Source organism: Pseudorca crassidens, chromosome 19, assembly GCF_039906515.1.
Source record: "Pseudorca crassidens isolate mPseCra1 chromosome 19, mPseCra1.hap1, whole genome shotgun sequence".
NCBI lineage: Eukaryota > Metazoa > Chordata > Mammalia > Artiodactyla > Delphinidae > Pseudorca > Pseudorca crassidens.
The window spans coordinates 31,080,209-31,102,006 of NC_090314.1; the positions used below are offsets into that span (position 1 = coordinate 31,080,209).

Consider the following 21,798-nt stretch of genomic DNA (forward strand, 5'->3'; position numbering starts at 1 on the left):
AAAAAATTTTATATGTATAATGTATTTTTAGCCCTTGGCCAACAATTAGGTATCACAGCAACTAAGGCATCTTTGTTGCTTATGTCAAAATTGTAAAAATTTTATTATACTAAAATCAGTCTTTCTCTAGGTTTGACTTCCATTTAAAGCTAAAAGTCAGTAACCATTTTTTTTTCATGATCTTGACACCTATAAGCTATATTCAAGATTTTACATAGAATGTTAAGGAAGCGTTAAAGGTTTAGAGGAAGACTATTTATTTTCCTATGCACTTCTTATGTTCTTAAGAAAGAGAATGCAAATCATTTTGTACTTAGAGACAGATGCTCTGAGAAATAAAAAAAAAATTAAAACGCTGCATAAAAATGTGACATTTTAAAAAGTTTTTTCTCTTCCTCTTGTTTCTATGTAGAACTAGTAAAATACCATTTAAAAGTGTATTTAGAATGGTGACAATTTAGATATAAGGATTGACATGAATTGCAGGAATTTGCTTGGAAACTTTGGCATATTAAGGCAAATAATTTTTCAAGTTCTAGTCCCTTGTGACACCTGTTTTTTACTCATGCAACAAGGACAAAGCTCGTCTAAATAATCAGGGTAGACTGAGAAGGCATTAGAGAATGGGTGAGAGGTGTATGACACTCAACTCTTGAGAATCCATTTATGCTACTTGGAATATAACTTCTGTAAAATAAGAAATAAGATTTTTAGTTCAAGAAATTCTGAGCCTGTATCATACTTTATGTGCAAACTTGAAACAGTTTTCATTTGTGAGTTTTTCCATAGTACCTCCAGAACTCATGTAGCAAGACCACTTTTGCCAGAGAAAAATCATGACCTTCTAAATTTTCTAATATGATTTTGCTTATTTTGGAAGAAAAAAAAGACTTTTCATTTTGCAATTAGTAAGCTGTTGTGATGACAAGGTAACTGGTGGGATGTATGTTTGTTGTATTAATATTTCTGTGGGACTTAATGCATAATTGGCCACTCTTTTTATATCATGTCTTTTAAGGCTTAAGTGAAGCTGGTTTATATAATACATTTTAGATTTAAAGAACAAAAAACCATGAAAACAAAAGTGAAAACTGCTGATTAGCCAGAATTCTTTCTGAACTTCAGGAGCCCAGAACACATCGTGTCAAATGAAAAATTCTATTCCAATTAAATTTCCAATTAATGTGTACCCTGTTGTCTCGTAGATATTGCCCCTGCCTTGACTGATAATTATGGACCACAAGGAAAGAAGATTTCCCTAAATCCCTCTGTTCGCCTTAAAGTAGAGAAACTGGAAATGGTAAATACTTGAAATTTTCATTTTTCTTCCATAAAACAACAGCAAGGAAATATTCTCATTCTTTGAGAGGATAAGGGATTGGAGCCATTAGTTTCTTGAAGAGTTATCGATTTACAGTTAAATGAATGGCAGTTTGGATTTAAACTGTTTAATTCATGTTTAATTTGGGCAGTTCATGGTGGTTCATTAGTACAAAATAGAAATAAAACCTTTTGTAACTAAATTGACCTTCAGATTAATCAGTTTCCTCCTGTGTAGGAATGAGACAAATGTGACGTTTTACAATATAGAATCAAAGGAAACATGGGATAAATTATGACAAAGTGTAGTAGACTTCAAATATGTAATGACAATAAGTGCAAGGAAATAATACTCTATTACTCAATTGTTTAAAAAGTGAAGGGAAACTAAATCTTAAAGAACAAAATAGAAGCCTACTAGATATAAAGAAGATGGTAGCAATGTACCAAATAGTATTATATTGAGAGTTTCTGTATATAAAAGAAACGTAAGATGATTAAAAAAGAAAAATTAGGGGGCTTCCCTGGTGGCGCAGTGGTTGAGAGTCCGCCTGCCGATGCAGGGGACGCGGGTTCGTGCCCCAGTCTGGGAGGATCCCACATTCCGCGGAACAGCTGGGCCCGTGAGCCATGGCCGCTGAGCCTGCGCGTCCGGATCCTGTGCTCCCCAACGGGAGACGCCAGTGAGAGGCCCGCATACCGCAAAAAAAAAAAAAAAAGGAGAGAGAAAGAAAAATTATAAGCAGAAAATGATTTTAAAACTTTTCCTCTCAGGATACCTGGAAGATGACAGCAAAAATGTGTGATTTTTTTTTATTATGAAAATGGATATAATGCCGAAGGTTCACAGCCTCTACTTTCCTATCAGTTTTGTGGATAATAATTTTTTTTTTTTTTCGGTACGCGGGCCTCTCACTGTTGTGGCCTCTCCCGTTGCGGAGCACAGGCTCCGGACGCGCAGACTCAGTGGCCATGGCTCACGGGCACAGCCGCTCCGTGGCATGTGGGATCTTCCTGGACCGGGGCACGAACCCGTGTCCCCTGCATCGGCAGGCGGACTCTCAACCACTGCGCCACCAGGGAAGCCCTGGATAATGATTTTTTACACTTTTAGGAACAGTATGAGAATGCATAGCTGGAATAAGTATGCATTACCATTCATTAACATATTCAGACCTTTGCATTGTCCTATAGTAATACCCTTTTCAGTGCCAGTTTGAATCTTACTCTTTGTTCAAATTCTGACTCAATTCCAACTCCTTTGTACAGCTCCTTGCTAACTTTTATAGTTCAGGCCAATATTGCCATATTTTGCACATCTGTAGCACTGAACATTATTTTGCAGTACCCTGTAATCTTCTGTGTTTTGTTTTATCAGTAAGTCAAAGCTTACAATCTCTGTATACCTACCACCATTTAAACACCTGGTTTGTACTCTATAAAATTCTTATTAATTAGGTACTTGAGATGTCTCCTTCATATCTTCGAAATCCTGAGTATCTTTCCCTATGTTTTACTCTCTTTTTATTTGTGGCTGAAATGTAAGTTCTGGATAATAGCAAGTTTTACAATCAGTTAATAATAACATTTTCAAAAAATAGAATGTTTGAGGTTTAAAAACCTATCTATTAATATCTAAAAATGAATAATTACTGTTTTTTAATGATATTGCTGTAATATATATTTCTGAACATCCAATATTTAATGCTAACCATTCCTCTGGATAAGGAGAAAACTATTCAGCTAATGACTTTACCTGGCAGTCATTATTCTTTGACTCAGTTTAAATTTCCCTAGCACATGATATTTTAAAAATCTGATTAATTTTCTTAGAGATATGAAAATCATCTAAATTTATATTGATTCTGAGAAATATGAGTTGCTTGCACATTGAGTATTCCACTTTTGGTCCTCCTTTGAGCCTTAGCAAATTGATTTTTGTAGAAAAAAATGGCAGTTTTACAGCAAAGGAAACCTACATTCTGTGTAAATTCAGCTTCCCTGCTTTTATTCTAAATATTTTTAGTGACTATATTTAGTAGAGCATTCTCTGTTTTTCAGAGTTTGAAACTAAATTTCACTTAATAAATTTTTTTTTCTAAAATCCATATTAGCTTCTATCCACCCATACATTTCCTAAACTACTCTTACTTTTTTGAATAGTTACATATTAATGTAATAATATCTGTATCACTTTAATCTGAAATAGATCCTTCTATTTTAGTTGCTACTTTGTAGACAAATTCAACTTTATTGTCCATTACATTTTTAACATATTTCCTATTTAGTAATAGATAAGGCCAATATGTTCAAATATTTAAAATGTAATAAAATTACATTTTTTTACTTTATCGCTTATAAGTATATTGCATATAGTATCTAGGAAATTGGTGATATAAAAGGTTTCACAAGGAAAAGGTGTTGACTGATTATGTGGTTATTAAGTCATTAGCTAACACAGTACAATTTTTAAGAAAGGCTAAGAGGTTAGAATTTGATGAAGGAAATTACCTTCAAGATGTATGTTTGTGGGGCATTGACTTCATGAAATCTTTCATGTTTTAGTAGTCGAGGTAGACAATTTTGTATCAGTATATACTGGAAAATAATTTCGAGCACTGAACTAATACTATGTGTCTCCTTTGATCCCACTGTTAAATTTATAAGTAGGTATGGTAAGCATAGCAAATAGGAATTTTTTTTTTAATTTTTTTTTATTTTTATTTTTTTGTGGTACGCGGGCCTCTCACTGCTGTGGCCTCTCCCCTTGCGGAGCACAGGCTCCGGACGCGCAGGCCCAGTGGCCATGGCTCACGGGCCCAACCGCTCCGCGGCATGCGAGATCCTCCCGGACCGGGGCACGAACCCGTGTCCCCCGCATCGGCAGGTGAACTCTCAACCACTGTGCCACCAGGGAAGCCCGGGATTTTTCTTTTAGTTGGATTGAAGAAGAAGAATTACTGCACCTTCTCGCTATCTATGTTTTTGTATCTGAGAAAGATGCTTTGGGATACAGATGCCATTTCGCTGATATTTACTTTACCTCTTGCCATTTATGTAACATTTGAAGAAAGCTGTAGTGAGCAATGATATACCCAATGTCTGAATACAGTTAATGAGGTGTTCTTTGTATTAGGTTGGGAAGTAGGTGACTAATATTATAAGTAAGTGACATTTTTTAGATTCATCATTTAGATATCAGAAAAAGTTAAGGACATTTATTTGTCTAATTAACAAAGTTGCATTTTTGTTTACGGTGAAAACATGACATTAATTATACAAGAAATTATTGGAACCTATTTTTAATCAAAAATAAATTACCTCCAATTTATTATTTTTATCGAAGTATAGTCAATTTACAGTATTATATTAGTTTCAGGTGTACAGCATACTGATTCAGTATTTTTGCAGGTTATACTCCATTATAGGTTATTAGAAGATAATGGCTATAATTCCTTGTGCTGTACAGTAAATCTTTGTTGCTTATCTATTGTATATATAGTAGTTTATATCTATTAATCCCATACCTGAAATTTGTCCCTACCCCCCCTTCCTGCTCTTCTTTGGTAACCATAAGTTTGTTTTCTACACCTGTGACTCTGTTTGTTTTGCATATACATTCATTTGTACTGTGTTTTACATTGCACATGTAAGTGATATCACATAATATTTGTCTCTGACTTATTTCACTAAACATATTCTCTAGGTCAATCCATGTTGCTGCAAATGGCAGAATTTCATTCTTTTTTATGGCTGAGTAGTATTCCATTATATATACGTTCACACACACAATCACACAAACACACATCTTTTTAATCCAGTCATCTCTTCTTTTTTTATTTTTAACATCTTTATTGGAGTATAATTGCTTTACATTGTTGTGTTAGTTTCTGCTGTATAACAAAGTGAATCAGCTATATGTATACTTATATCACCATATCTGCTCCCTCTTGCGACTCTCTCCCACCCTCCCTATCCCACCCCTCTAGGTGGTCACAAAGCACAGAGCTGATCTCCCTTTGCTATGCAGCTGCTTCCCACTAACTATCTATTTTACATTTGGTAGTGTATATATGTCGATGCCACTCTCTCACTTCGTCCGAACTTACCCTTCCCCCTCCCCGTGTCCCTAAGTCCATTCTCTATGTCTGCATCTTTATTCCTGTCCTGCCTCTAGGTTCTTCAGAACCTTTTTTTTTTTTAGATTCTATATATATGTGTTAGCATATGGTATTTGTTTTTCTCTTTCTGACTTACTTCACTCTGTATAACAGATTCCACCTCACTACAAATAACTCAATTTCATTTTTTTATGGCTGAGTAATATTCCATTGTATATATGTGCCACATCTTCTTTGTCCATTCATCTGTCGATGGACATTTAGGTTGCTTCCATGTCCTGGTTATTGTAAATAGTGCTGCAATGAACATTGTGATACATGACTCTTTTTGAATTATGGTTTTCTCAGGGTATATGCCCAGTAGTGGGATTGCTGGGTCATATGTTAGCTCCATTTTTAGTTTTTTAAGGAACCTCCATACTGTTCTCCATAGTGGCTGTATCAATTTACATTCCCACCAACAGTGCAGTGGGTTCCCTTTTCTCCACACCCTCTCCAGCATTTATTGTTTGTAGATTTTTTGATAATGGCCTTTCTGACTGGTGTGAGGTGATACCTTACTGTAGCTTTGATTTGCATTTCTCTGATGATTAGTGCTGTTGAGCATCCTTTCATGTGTTTGTTGGCAATCTGTATATCTTCTTTGGAGAAATGTCTGTTGAGGTCTTCTGCCCATTTTTGATTGGGTTGTTTGTTTTTTTGATATTGAGCTGCATGGGCTGCTTGTATATGTTGGAGATTAATCCTTTGTCAGTTGCTTCATTTGCAAATATTTTCTCCCATTCTGAGGGTTGTCTTTTGGTCTTGTTTATGGTTTCCTTTGCTGTGCAAAAGCTTTTAAGTTTCATTAGGTCCTATTTGTTTATTTTTGTTTTTATTTCCATTTCTCTAGGAGGTGGGTCAAAAAGGATCTTGCTATGATTTGTATCATAAAGTGTTCTGCCTGTGTTTTCCTCTAAGAGTTTGATAGTGTCTGGCCTTACATTTAGGTCTTTAATCCATTTTGAGTTTATTTTTGTGTATGGTGTTAGGGAGTGTCCTAGTTTCATTCTTTTACATGTAGCTGTCCAGTTTTCCCAGCACCACTTATTGAAGAGGCTGTCTTTTCTCCACTGTATATTCTTGCCTCCTTTATCAAAGATAAGGTGACCATATGTGTGTGGGTTTATCTCTGGGCTTTCTATCCTGTTCCATTGATCTATATTTCTGTTTTTGTGCCAGTACCATACTGTCTTGATGACTGTAGCTTTGCAGTGTAGTCTGAAGTCCAGGAGCCTCATGCCTCCAGCTCCGTTTTTCTTTCTCAAGATTGCTTTGGCTGTTCGGGGTCTTTTGTGTTTCCATACATATTGTGAAATTTTTTGTTCTAGTTCTGTGAAGAATGTCATTGGTAGTTTGATACGGATTGCATTGAATCTGTAGATTGCTTTGGGTAGTATAATCATTTTCACAATGTTGATTCTTCCAATCCAAGAACATGGTATATCTCTCCATCTGTTTGTATCATCTTTAATTTCTTTCATCAGTGTCTTATAGTTTTCTGCATACAGGTCTTTTGTCTCCTTGGGTAGGTTTATTCCTAGGTATTTTATTCTTTTTGTTGCAATAGTAAATGGGAGTGTGTTTCCTTAATTTCTCTCTCAGATTTTTCATCATTAATGTATAGGAATGCAAGAGATTTCTGTGCATTAATTTTTAATCTTGCTACTTTATGAAATTCATTGATTAGCTCTAATAGTTTTCTGGTAGCATCTTTAGGATTCTCTATGTATAGTATCATGTCATCTGCAAACAGTCAATCCAGTCATCTCTTGATGGGCACTTGGGTTTCTTGCATCTCCTGGCTATTATAAATAGTGCTGCTATGAACATTGGGGTGCATGTATCTTTTCCATTTAGCGTTTTCTTTTTTTCCAGATAGATACCCAGGAGTGGAATTTCTGGATCATATGGTAGTTCTATTTTTAGTTTTTTTAGGAACCTTCTTACTGTTTTCCACAGTGGCTGCACCAATTTACATTACTTTCAACAGTGTAAAAGGGTTTCCCTTTTCTCCATATCCTTGCCAACATTTGTTATTTGTAGGCCTTTTTGATGATAGCCATTCTGACAGGAGTGAAGTCATATCTCATTGTTTTGATTTTCATTTCTCTTATAATTAGTATTGCTGAGTATCTTTTCATGTGCCTGTTGGCCATCTGTATGTCTTCTTTGGAGAAGTGTCTATTCAGGTGTTCTGCCCATTTTTTGATTGGGTTGTTTGTTTTTTGATATTGAGTTTGTGAGCTTTTTGTATCTTTCAGATATTAACCCCTTTTCAGTTGCATTATTTGCAAATATTTTCTCCCATCCCATACGTTGTTTTTTTCATTTTGTTGATCGTTTCCTTTGCTGTACAAAAGCTTTTAAGTTTAAGTTGCATTTGTTTATTTTTGCTTTTATTTCTTTTGCCTTAGGATACTGATCTAAAAGAATATTGCTATTATAATTTATGTCAAAGAGTGTTCTGCATATGTTCTCTTCTAGGAGTTTTATGATTTCTGTTCTTACATTTAGGTCGTTAAACCATTTTGAGTTTATTTTTGTATATGGTGTGATGGAATGTTCTAATCTCATTGTTTTACATGTGACTGTCCAGTTTTCCCAGCACCACTTATTGAAGAGATGGTCTTTTCTCCATTGTGTATTGTTGTCTCCTTTTTTGTAGATTAATTGACCATAATTGCATGGGTTTATTTCTGGGTTGTCTGTTCTATATCATTGATATATGTTCTGCTTTTGTGTCAGTACCACACTGTTTTGATTACTGTAGCTTTTTAGTATAGTCTGATGTCTGGACGAGTTATACCTTCAGCTTTGTTCTTTTTTTGCAAGGTCATTTTGGCAGTTTGGGGTCTTTCATGGTTCCATATGAATTTTATGATTGTTTGTTCTAGCTCTGTAAAAAATGTTCTGGTATTTTGATAAAGATTGAATTAAATTTGTAGATTGCTTTGGATAGAATGGCCATTTTAACAATATTAATTCTTCCAATCCAAGAGCACAGGATACATTTCCAGTTCTTTATATCAGCTTCAATTTCCTTCATCATTGTTTTATCATTTTCAGAGTATATGTCTTTCACCTCCTTGGTTAGGTTTATTCCTAGGTATTTTATTATTTTTGATGTGATTTTAAAGAGGGTTTTTTTTTTACTTTCTGTTTCTGATATTTCATTATTAGTTTTTAGACCACAACAGAATTATGTATATTAATCTTGTATCCTGCTACCTCGTTGAAATCATTTATTAGTTCTAATAGTTTTCTGTGGAGACTTTAGGGCTCTCACTATGGAGTATCATGTCATCTGCAAATAGTGACAGTTTTACCTTTTCACTTTCAATTTGGATAATCTTTATTTCTTTTTCTGGTCTGATAGCTGTGGCTAGGACTTTTAATACTATGTTAGGTAGAAGTGGTGAGAATGGGCATTCTTGTCGTGTTCCTGAATTTAGTGGGAAGGCCTACAGCTTTTCACCAGTGAGTATTATGTTGGCTGTGGGTTTCTTGTAAATAGCCTGTATTGTGTTCAGATATGTTCCCTCTATTCCCACTTTGGCAAGAGTTTTTATCATGAATGCATGTTGTATTTTGTCAAATGCTTTTTCTGCATCTTTTGAGATGATCATGTGGTTTTTGTCTTTCCTTTTGTTAATGTGGTGTATCACATTGATTGATTTGCATATGTTGAACCATCCTTGTGCCCCTGGAATGAATCCAACTTAATCATGGTGTATGATCCTTTCTATGTATTGCTGGATTCGGTTTGCTAATATATTTTTGAGGACTTTTGCATCTATAGTCATCAAAGATATTGGCACGTAATTTTCTTTTTCTTGTGGCGTCTTTGTCTGGTTTTGGTATCAGGGTAATGGTGGCCTCCTAGGATGAATGTGGCAGTGCTCCCTCCTCTTCAATTTTTTTGGAATAGTTTGAGAAGGATAGGTATAAGTTCTTTATATGTTTTGGTAGAATTCCCTAGTGAAACTTCTTGGTCCTGGACTTGTTTGCAGGGAGTTATTGTATTTCAGATTCTATTTCACTTCCAGTGATTGTTCATTCAAATTGTCTGTTTCTTCTTGACTCAGTCTTGGCAAGATGTATGTTTCTAGAAATTTGTCCATTTCTTCTAGGTTGTCCAATTTGTTGGCATATAACTGTACATAGTATTCTCTTATGATTTTTTGTATTTCTGTGATATCAGTTGTTATTACCCCTCTTTGATTTCTTAATTTGTTTATTTGGGTCCTCGCTTTTCTTCTTGGTGCCCCGATAGAGGTTTGTCAATTTTGTTTATCCTTTTAAGAAACCAGCTCTTGGTTTTATTGACCTTTTCTGTTGTCTTTTTGATCTCTATTTTATTTCCTCTGTGATCTTTATTATTTCCTTCCTTCTTCTGACTTTGGCTTTGTTTATTCTTTTTCCAATTCTTGAAGGTGGTAGGTTAGGTTGTTTATTTGAGATTTTTCTTGTTTCTTGAGGAAGGCCTGTATCACTATGAACTTCCTTCTTAGAACTGCTTTTTTTACATCCCAAAGATTTTGTAAAGTTGTGTTTTCATTTTTATTTGTCTCAAGGTATTTTCTGATTTCTTCTTTGATTACATCATTGATCCATTGGTTTTTTTTAATAGCAGGTTGTTTACTCTCCACGTGTTTGTTCTTTTCACTTTTTTTTTCTTTCTGTGGTTGATTCCTAGTTTCAGACCATTGTGGTCAGAAAAGGTGTTTGATATAATTTTTACCTCTAAATTTGTTGGGACTTGTTTTGTGTTCCAGTATGTGGTCTATCATAGAGAACATTTCTTGTGTGCTTGAAAAGAATGTGTATTCTGCTTTTGGGGGGGTATGCAGTAGACATTGATTATATCCAACTCTATTGTGTCATTTAGGACCTTATTGCCATATTGATTTTTTGTCTGCATGATTTGTCCATTGATGTCAGTGGGGTGTTAAAGTCTCCTACTGTTATTGTATTATTGTCAGTTTCTCCCTTTATGTCTGTTAGTATTTGCTTTATATATTTAGGTCCTCCTGTTATAGGGTGCTTATGTTAATGAGTGTAATATTCTCCTCTTATATTGATCCCTTTATTATTATATAATGTCCTTGTTTGTCTTTTGTTATAGCCTTTGTTTTAAAGTCTATTTTGTCTGATACACATATTGTTACCCCACTTTCTTGTCATTTTCATTTACATGAAATAGCTTTCTTTCATCCCCTCACTTTCAGTCTGTATGTCTCTTTAGCCCTGAAGTGTGTCTTTTGGTAGGCAACATATTGAAGGGTTTTTTTTTTTTTAATCCAATCAGCCACCCTATGCCCTTTTTTAAAAAAATTAATTTACTTATTTATTTATTTATGGCTGTGTTGGGTCTTCATTGCTGCATGCGGGCACTCTAGTTGCAGCGAGTGGCTACTCTTCATTGCAATGCATGGGCTTCTCATTGCAGTGGCTTCTCTTGTTGTGGAGCATGGGCTACAGTAGTTGTGACGTACAGGCTCAGTAGTTGTGGCTCATGGTTTCTAGAGCACAGGCTCAGTAGTTGTGGCGCATGGGATTAGTTGCTCCACAGCATGTGGGATCTTCCTGGACCAGGGCTCGAACCCATGTCCCCTGCATTGGCAGGCGGATTGTTAACCACTGAGCCACCATGGAAGTCCCCACCCTATGTCTTTTGATTGGAGTGTTTATTCCCCTGACATTTACAGTAATTATTGATAGGTAAGTACTTATTGCCATCTTATTACTTGTTTTCCAGTTGTTTTTGCAGTTCTTCTCTGTTCATTTCTTCTTTTTGTTTCTCCCACTCTGGTTTGATGATTTTCTTTAGTAGTATGCTTGGTTTCCTTTCTTTTTATTTTTTGTATATCTTTTGTAAATTTTTGATTTCTGGTTACAATGGGGTTCATATATGTTGATCCATAATTATATGTACTTCATTTAAACTGATAGTCATTTCAGTTCAAACACATTCTAAAAGATATACATTTTTTACTCCCCTCCCCTGTATTTTGTGTTTTTGATGTCATATTTTACATCTTAATGCTTATCCCTTAACTGTTTATTGTAGTCAGAGTTTCTTTTACAATTTTTTGTCTTTTAATCTACTTATTTACGTAATCTTCAATCCTTAATATATATCTGTCTTTTCTAGTGGGATTTACCCTTTCCTATAGATTCTTACTTCGCTTCCATTTAGAAAAGATCCTTCAGGATTTATTTTAGGGTAGATCTGGTATTGCTGAATTCTTTGAGTTTTTGCTTGTCTGAAAAGTTCTCTCTCCTTCTGTTCTAAATGATGATATTGCTCCGTAGGGTCTCCTAGTTTGCAGAGTTTTCCCTTTCAGCACTTTGAATATATCATGCCACTCCCTTCTGGCCTGCAACGTTTCCACAGGGAGATCAACTGATAGCCTTATGGGGATTCCCTTCTTTATGACTCTTTCTTTTTCTCTTGCTGCTTTTAGAATTCTCTCTTTAACTTTTGTTGTTTTAATTATGATATATTTTAGTGTGGGTGTGTTTGGGTTCATCTTGTTTTCAAATCTCTGTGCCTCTTGTGCCTAGATATCTGTTTCCTTCTTTCAGTTTGGGAAATTTTACAGCCATAATTTCTTCAAATACATTTTCAGTACCCTTCCTCTTCATCTTCTCCTTCTGGAACTCCTATAATGTGAATATTGGTACATTTCATGGTATCCCAGAGATGCCATATGTTACTTTTACTTTTTTTTTTTATTTGCCTTTCTGACTGCTGTTCTGATTGGATAATTTCCATTATTTTATCTTCCAGATCACGCATGCGTTCTTCTGTGTCATTTAGTTTGCCATTTGTTCCTTCTAGGGTGTTCAGGGTGTTTTTTATTTCAGATATTTAATTATCTATTTTCGATTGGGTCTCTTTTCTTTTTTGGCCAAGCCATGAAGCTTGTGGGATCTTAGTTCCCACACCAGGGATTGAACCTGTGCCCTCGGCAGTGAAAGCACAGAGTTGTAACTGCTGGACCACCAGGGAATTCCCTCAATTGGGTCTTTTTTATATTTTCCAGTTCCTGTTAAGATGATCTGTGTTTAGATCAATTCTTTTCCCTAATTTAGTTAGCAATGTTTTGAACTCTTTATCTGGTAAATTATTTATTTCTGTTTCATTATTTATTTTTTAAGGGGTTTTCTCTTACTCTTTCAATTAAGAGTAGTTCCTATGCCTTTTCATTTTAGTTAACTTTCTCTGTCTCTAGGAATTTTGGTGAAACAGTTATCCATTGTGGTCTTGAGGGCATGTTCTTATTTGAGAGCATTGCTGTGCTGACTGCATGTTCCCAGTGCCTTTAATGGAAGGGCTGGATTTGATGTGGATGCCAGTCACATCTTTCCTCAGGGTGTGCTGGCAGCTGTCACCTTAGTAGGGCCTGTGGCTGGTGATGGAGGAGCTAAAGTCTGTGCAGGGTGTGAGGTGGGACTTCTCTGCTCATTGGCTGTCATCACCCTGTCAGGGGCAAGATTTGCTCCCAAGTTGCTGGAGTAGAATCTCTGAGGGTTGGGCTAGAGCTGGCTCTGATCTAGTGTTGTAAGGTAGCATGGAGTTAGTAGGGCTGGAGTGTTTGCTCAGCTTGGGCTGGCAAACTTAGCGAGGCAGTCACAGGAAATCTGGCCACCACGCTGCTATAAGAAATCTGGGCTGCTTCTGGGGCATCTCTTGAGTAAGCACCAACGATGGCTACCGTTGCCCTATCTGGGCTGCGCCCCGCTCCCCCAGGTTGCCTCTGTATCCCTAAGTGAAGTCTTCTCCCAGGTCCTGGGTGCTCTAGATCCAGTGCCATGCTGTGGCAGAGAGTGAGTGGAGTGTTCTCTTTGCTTGGACTGGGGAGCATGTCAAGGTGGCAGCTGCTAGGGCAGACCTCTCTCCACCCTGCCTGGGAGCAGGCTAGCACCCACCCACACCTCATGAGTGGACTCTAGGCTTCTCCAGCCTTTCTGTCTGTTCCAGCAGTTCTCCAAGTGGCCAAGGGAGCTTGTCTCCTTTGCATAGCACCCCAGGACTGGGACGCCCAGTCTGTGGCTCAACCCACTCACACCCCAGGATGAATGTCCGTCCATGTGATCCCCCCTTTCCTCTGAGTTCCCTCCCATGGACACAGGTCCCAGCCCAATCACTTTTCTTCCCGTTCTATACAGGTACGGCATATCTTTCTTTCAGCCTTGGCTGTACAGGAGTCCTTCTACCAGTTTCCAGTTAGTTTTCCATGAGAATTTTTCCATATGTCGATGTATTTTTTATGTGTTTGTGGGGAAAGGTGAGCTCCATGTCCTCTTACTCTGCCATCTTCATCTCCCATCAAATTACTTTCAATTTAAATTTATGAGCTTACCTCACTGACATGCTGTATTCTTGTAAATTTTTCTTTCAACAGAATTTCCATCTGTTACTAAGTTTAACTCAGGAAAAATTTACACGGTAGTTAACTGCATTTTGCAATTTTATTATTACTAATACAATAAGAATCACTGTATATTGAGTACCTTCTATGATATGTCTTTTGTTTGCATTATTTTTGTAAAATTGTTTTTATTTCTTTTTTTTAAAGGAAGCTTTATTTTTATTTATTTATTTATTTATTTTTGGCTGTGTTGGGTCTTTGCTGCTGCGTGCAAGCTTTCTCAAATTGCGGTGAGTGGGGGCTACTCTTCATTGTGGTGCACGGGCTTCTCATTGTGGTATTTTCTCTTGTTGCAGAGCACAGACTCTAGGCACACAGACTTCAGTAGTTGTGGCTCATGGGCTCTAGAGTGCAGGCTCAGTATGTGGCGCACAGGCTTAGTTGCTCCACGGCATGTGGGATCTTCCTGGACCAGGGCTTGAACCCGTGTCCCCTGCATTGGCAGGCGGATTCTTAACCACTGCACCACCCGGGAAGTCCCTGTTTTTATTTCTTTATAAAATATTTCTATTTTATTTCTTTATATGAGAATATTAATCATATGCAAGAATGATTATATTTTATGTGTAGAGTTTAAAGATTAATAAAACAAATACACATATACTCCACCACCCAGCTAAGAATGAGAATCTTTGACATTGCCTGTGTCTCTCTTCTTGATTGTATATATCTCTTTCCCCAAGAGGTAACTCTATTCCAAATGTTGAGTATCATTTATATGCTTTTTAAAAGTTGATTACTAAAATATTAATAAGGTCAAAGAGTTTATTTATCTTCAACCTAACTTAAGTATTGTTAGAATTTTCCTCCTGTTTTTTCATCTCCTGGAAAAATGTTTGGCTCATAGTATATGCTCAGAAAATAATTGTTTGATTGGTGTATTGTTTTCCAATTTTCATTCCTACTAGTCTTATGCAAGAGTTCCCATTGCTCCACATTCTTTATATTTAGTCTAATTATAATGCATTTTGAGTTCCTTCTGCCATCTTATTTAAAATTTTTTTTCTTTGTTCTTGTTTTTAATCCCTTTTTTACCCCATGTTTACTGTATTTTTTTCGTTTGATTATGTTTGATTTTTTGGTGGTGGTTTTTGCATTTTATTTTTTTTCTCCCCCATCTTATTTAGGAATTGTACCTTCTTTTGCTAATCTTTTAAGGATTACCCTAAAAATTTAACATTCATCTTTAACTTAGTCTAAAGTTAATCAGAATCTTTACCCTTCTTTCAAATATACAAGGTGCTTATAATACTTTAACTCTGATTAGCCTCTACCGAACTTATATACTTCTTATTGCCCAGTATTTTAGCTTTAGTGATGCATTGTTTTTTCTAATTCACGGTCTTTCTTTGCAGTCACCTGCTATTTCAGTCACATAACCACTGAGTTTCTACCTAGTATTTTTATAATAATATCTTGTTCCTAATTTTATTCTTGATTCACCTTTTTTAACTTAAGAAAGATAAACAAAATGTAGTACATACATACAATGGACTATTATTGGACTGTAAAAGGAATGAAGTTCTGATATATGCTATAACATAAACAAACCTTGAAACATTAAGCTAAGTGAAAGGAGCTAGGCACAAAAAGTTACATGATTCTATTTATATGAAATGCCCAGAATAGTCAAATCCATATAGACAGAAAATAGATTAGTGGTTGACTGGGGCTGGTGGGATAGGGAAAAATAGCAAGTGACTGCTAATGGGTATGGGGTTTCTTTTAGAGGTGATGAAAATTTTCTAGAATTAGGTGATTGATGTACAACTATGTGAATGTACTAAAAGCCACTTAACTGTACACTAAAACAGTGAACTTTTTGTGAATTATATCTCAGTATATCTGTTATTAATAAAAAGTCACATTGGGGCTTCCCTGGTAGTGCAGTGGTTGAGAGTCTGCCTGCCAATGCAGGGGACACAGGTTCGAGCCCTGGTCTGGGAAGATCCCACATGCCGCAGAGCAACTAGGCCCGTGAGCCACAACTACTGAGCCTGTGCGTCTGGAGCTTGTGCTGCGCAACAAGAGAGGCCGCGACAGTGAGAGGCCCGCGCACCACGATGAAGGGTGGCCCCCACTTGCCACAACTAGAGAAAGCCCTCGCACAGAAACGAAGACCCAACACAGTCAAAAATAAATAAATACATTAATTAATTATTTTTTTAAAAAAGTCACATTGAGATATAGAGTATGGTACCATTTATATAAAAATTAAAACTTAAAAATATTTTTTAAAACTATTCATCACATATATTTATAAAAATATGAAGTAATGGTGTAAAAGCATACTTGGGAACTATCCATGAGAAACTGCATAAAGAGAGATTGTAAGAAAGTGAAGTTATGCCAAAAAGTGGGAGAAAATATTCGTAATGCACATAACATATACAATTTTGATATCCAGAATATATGAAGAACTCCTAGAAATAAATCAGAAAAAGACGTGTCAATACTATTCCTAGGGTAGGAAGAAATTCCTAGAATTTCTTCCTACCCTAAAGAAATTTTTACCCATGTGCTGTAGTAGATGTGTACAAGAATGTTCATTGCTAGTAAGCAGAAAACCTCAATGTTCATCTAGAGGAGGATGGATTAATAAATTGTGGCATATTCATCTAATCAAATATTAGTTCAGTCAAAGTGAATGTATTAATGTTACAATACCATATAACCACGTGGATGAATGATAAAACAATCCTGTAGGGTAAAAAGACCAAGTTTTAGAAGACTATCAGTCGCATTTTAATGAAGCTAAAAAACAGCAAAACAAAAAAACATGTTAAGTATACATAGTATGTGACAAACCATTTTAAAGTAAATAGTATGGGAATGATAATGACATAGTTCCTTAGTAGTGGTTACCTCTAGTATAGTAGGAGAGGAGTATGTTACATGAATCAATAGTATTAGCAATTTTGTAATTCTTAAATGGATTCATGGATGTTTTAAAACATATATTTGTTACATGTATGTTTTTAGTATATTTCAAATATATAATAAAATACTTGGGGAGAAGTACAGAAGGGGCTTTTGCAATGTTTTGTTACATTCAAAATCTGAAGTAAATATACTTAAATACTAAGGTTTAATGTACTATTATAACAAGTTTTAAAAGCATGCAAAATATCTAAAATATACAGAATAGAAGGCTGTTATATATTGATAATTCTTTTAAAAACACAGAACACTGTATATAGTATAATTTAATTCTTGCAAAAGATATATAATTTTTTTTTTTACATATACAGGTGTTATATACATAGAAGAAATCAGGAAAATTATACACCAGTCGATTAATAGTGTTTGTCTCTGGAGGAGTGTTTCTCAAAAGCAGGGATGTGGGGACATCCTCAGGGGACATTTTTTGCCTCAGGGGACATTTGGCAATGTCTGGGGACATTTTGGGTTTTTACAATTGGGAGAATGCCACCAAATTAGGAATCACTAACAAAAAATACTTCCTCAAGCTTTACATATGAAAATTTAAAACATATTGCTAAATAATTTATGTCAAAAACATTGCTAATAAACATATAAAAGAAGCTAAATCTCACTTGTAGTTAGGAGAATTCAAATTAACAAACAACATACTATTTCATATTCAACGTATTGACAAAAATTAAAGTGTGAAAACAGCAAATGCTGTTAAGAATGTAGAAAAATAGAGCTGCTTATATACTAGTGTTGCGCATAAATTGATACAACCAGTTTGGCGAGCAATTTTATAATATGTAAGAAATTTGACAGTATATATACCCTATGACTCAGCATTTCCTCTTGTAGGGGTGTACTGTAGAGAAATTTTTACACATCTATATGAGGAGATGTGTAAAATGTCTTATTATTAAAAAACAGAGTGGAGTAATTATAAAAAGCCCATCAATGAGAGAATGGATAATAAATTATAATATATTCATCCAGTTAGATACCATTTAAATTTAAAATAAGTGAAGTAGTTTTGCAGTTAACAATATTGAGCAATTGTGAAATTGTAGCATTGAGGTAAAAAATAAAATTAATTTGTAAGGTTATCCTTTTGTATTATACTATGCAGGTAAAATCATAAATGCACAAAATACTCTTTTATGTACTGATAAAAGAGTACATGTTATTAGGGGACAAATGTAGTAGTGGCATCAAATCATGGACAGGAAGGATATGCCAACCTTAGGATAGTGGTTCCTGCTGAGAAACAATGGAGAAAGCTTTCAACCAAGTCTATAATGTTTATTTCTTAAAAATATATATATATAAATTTCAAACAAATACTAATATATACTTGATGATACTTGATGATAAGAAGTAAATGGGTGCTCTTTGTATTTTTCTCTTTCCTTTTATTTATTTATTTTTTGGTGTATTTGGAACATTTTCTATGACTGAAGGAAAAGAATATCAAAAGTTGGGCTTCCCTGGTGGCACAGTGGTTGAGAGTCTGCCTGCCGATGCAGGGGACACGGGTTTGTGCCCCGATCTGGGAAGATCCCACGTGCCACAGAGTGGCTGGGCCTGTGAGCCATGGCCGCTGAGGCTGCACAGCCGGAGCCTGTGCTCCGCAATGGGAGAGGACACAACAGTGAGAGGCCCACATACCACAAAAAAAAAAAAAAAAAAAAAAAGAATATCAAAAGTTAAGAATCATTATTCCATGTTATGCAAGGCAATGACTGTGTAGATAGGGCAGGCAGATGACGCTTGGTTAAAATGCTCTAGAATCACTTTTGAAGGAATCTTTCCTGATGTTTTCCCTTCCTTCTGACTCCTTTTCTCACTGTGCCCAGCCACCTATACATTGACCAGTTTAGTTTTGCCACAGTACATCCTGTACACACTTCTATTAAATTACATATTGCACTAATTACATTTATTTACATGTTATCCTCTCCCTAGAGACCATAGCTCTTTGAGAGTAGTGGCTATATCTTGTTTGTGTCCCTTTGTATAGTTTAGTGCCTAACAAATAGTAAGCACTAAATAAATACTTGGTAAGTGAAGTGATGGATGACTGAACAGATTTCAAAGGAGGAAGGAATATATAAGGACAATTACTAGTATTAACCTTTACCTACATTTTAGTTTTGATGTTCTTGCCAGAATCCGATAATAGGGCATCTAGTCAGTCCTTATTCATTAGTTAAGATTAGATTTTGCTATATATAACCTGAGAACCTAAAATAACAGTGGTTTCCATTAGAAATTTATTTTTCTTACACCAAAAGGAAACCTGAAAGAAAGTAATCCAGAGCTGGCATGGAGGTTATACATGCTTTTAAGTATCTTTCTGCTCCACCATCTTTGTTGAGGTGGCTCATGAACCAAGATGACTACTTAAATTGCAGCCATCTTTTCTTTCTTCCCTCCTTTCTTTTCCTTCCTTCTTTCATCTTTTTTTTTTTTTCTTTTAATTAAGACCAAAGAGAGAAGGAAAAAAGGGACAAGAAGTACCTACTCCACTTTTGAAAGATTTACCAGAAGTTCCCTGCAAGTTTGCTTTATGTCTCCTTGGGTAGTACATGGTCATATGGCCTTATCAAGCTGCAGAACGGGCTGGGAAATATCTTTTAGCTGAATGACAGTGTTTCTAGCTAAAGATTTTGGTTCTGTTACTAAAGAACAAGGAGAGAATGGACACTGAAATACAACTAGCAGGCTCTGAAATTTTAATTAGCTATGGGTACTAAAAAGAGAAGGTAGAGAGAAGAGGGTTCCAGAGAAAGCTTTTTAGTTTATTATTTATATAAGCCTGCCCATAAACAAGCCAAAAATTAGAATTTTTTGTATTCCAACCAATTCCTGTCATCCTTAGTTTTGGTCTCAAATACAAGAAGATATCAACAAAATATCAGTGTTTTAGAGTGCTACTTAGAAAAATTAATGTTAAATCGGATTTATTAGGATTTCCTTGCTGTTTTTCTTCTGCCATGTCACATATTTTAAACTAAGAAATGGTTTGAATTTTGGTTCTAGGGATATGCTATTTGGCATTGGCCAAAGTGCTAGCCTTGGGGGAAAAAATGAGGTGGTGGTAGATCAAGAAGCTAATATTTTATGGAAAATTAATCCATAAATAGTCATCAGACTTTCTTTGATCATGATCACTGTTCTTGATATTGATTCTTTTCAGTGGATTGTAAAATAAAGTTGTAATGAAAAGTTTTATTCTTTGGAGATTTGAAAAATTGCTTCACATGAATCCTTTTCCTTCCAGGCTCTAAATTATCTTGGTATTCAGCCCACAAAAGAACAACACCAAGCCCTGAGACAGCAAGTGCAAGTAGACCCAAAGGGGACAGTGTCTTTTGGAGGTAATATTTAGGTTCATCATGTGTGTCATCACAGAAACTTATTGTGGCCCATATTCACTGAGTGCCTCTTCTTTCTAAGGAGAGAAAGAAAAATAAAACCACATCTATTTTAAGTTCCTTAATCAGTATTCTAAAGACTCAGATAGAATTATTGGTCTTACTGGGTCAGCAGAAAGGAGAACTTTCTTAGAATCTTTCAGCTTTAAAATATTCCATCATATTCTTTTTTTATTTTTAATTTATTCCACAAACATTGCTTTAGTAATAACAAAAGAAACAGTATAATATATAGAAGCCCTAGTTCTGCTACTGTGAAATTCTAATTTTTTTTCAGCCAGTATGATATAATAAATATTTCATTATGCTGTATAATTATCCTTATTTTTATTTTATAATTATTATTAAAGATAGCAAATTGTGAACATACTCCATTGATATACTATAATATTAAGCTTTTCCACTATTGGGAATTTTGATGGTTTTTCATTAACTGACAATATAAATAATTCTATATTTAATATAGCTTTTTTTTCTTCTTTCTCTTAGGATAAATCCCCATAAGTGGCTTAGACTTTTGATATGTATTGATAAATTGTTTTCCAGAGACATTTTACACACATATTTGTTCTGCCACTAGTAATGTTTGAATGTAACAGTTTTTTGTATCCTTTACAGCATTAAGTATTTAATTTTTTTCTTATAGAGTAGATGCAACATTGTATCATTTTAAAAGCATCTGCATTGCTAAAAGAAATTTGGGGGTTTGAAGTGATGAAAAAAGATGTATTTGTTCCCCTCTGCTCTTTAAATCATACAGTGTAATGAGAACAAGAAACAAAAATACATGTAAAACCACAATGTATAAGGACAAAGTAGATGAGGAAAATAAATGAATTAGTGAGCAGAGGCATGTAAAGTCCAAGTGTCTGAAGAGATAGGAGAATCACAACGGGAAACAAGCTGATTCCTGGAAAGGCTTAGGAATTGAAAACATTGAGTACTTAAGGCTGTGTTAAGCAGCAATTATAAATGCTGTTCCCTGCCCCCTCTCAAGTAATCCACAACTACCATCCCTTACCCTTGCAGAGGAAAAAAAGTATATTCCCTTGAGAAATTAAACCAGATTGATTCTGGACCTATAGTTGCCAGCAGCTAAGGAATTTGGGGGTGTGTATGGTGAATTATCACTTACAAAACACACACAGATTGCTCAGTGATATTTGCAACCATGTGTATGCTCTGTAGGCAAGAGGTTGTAAGATTCTCTCTGAAGAACCTGAACAAAGTATCATAATAGCTGACCACGTTATTGCTCTGTAGTAAAACCTACTAATTGACAAAGCGAGTTATGCACACAAAATTTCCAATCAACGATTTAGTGCCTGATTCGTCTTAAATATGAACACCAGACATTTGGAGAAATCCTCCAACATAAAATATAAAGCCCCAAAGTATCAGACAAATAGAAAAAGAGGAACTCAGAAAAAGGGAAATATTACAAGAGCAAAAAAGAACTTCACGTAAACCATAATTAGCATCTTTTAAAAAGATAAGCGAAACTAAGGCATC

General features: G+C 35.4%; 1 protein-coding gene across 9 annotated transcripts in view; it reads left to right on the forward strand.

Annotated features, from left to right (window-relative positions):
* The window catches only part of STXBP4 (syntaxin binding protein 4), a 193,437-nt gene that overhangs the window by 37,802 nt on the left and 133,837 nt on the right, over positions 1-21,798 (forward strand). For all 9 annotated transcript variants that reach the window (XR_010937457.1, XM_067715611.1, XM_067715616.1 and 6 more), the window contains 2 exons: positions 1,206-1,300; positions 20,133-20,229. Coding sequence is in view for 8 of the 9 variants with exons in the window: in XM_067715611.1 (XP_067571712.1) it covers positions 1,206-1,300; positions 20,133-20,229 (192 nt within the window). In the remaining variant the exon portion in view is untranslated. The remainder of the gene's footprint in view (positions 1-1,205; positions 1,301-20,132; positions 20,230-21,798) is intronic.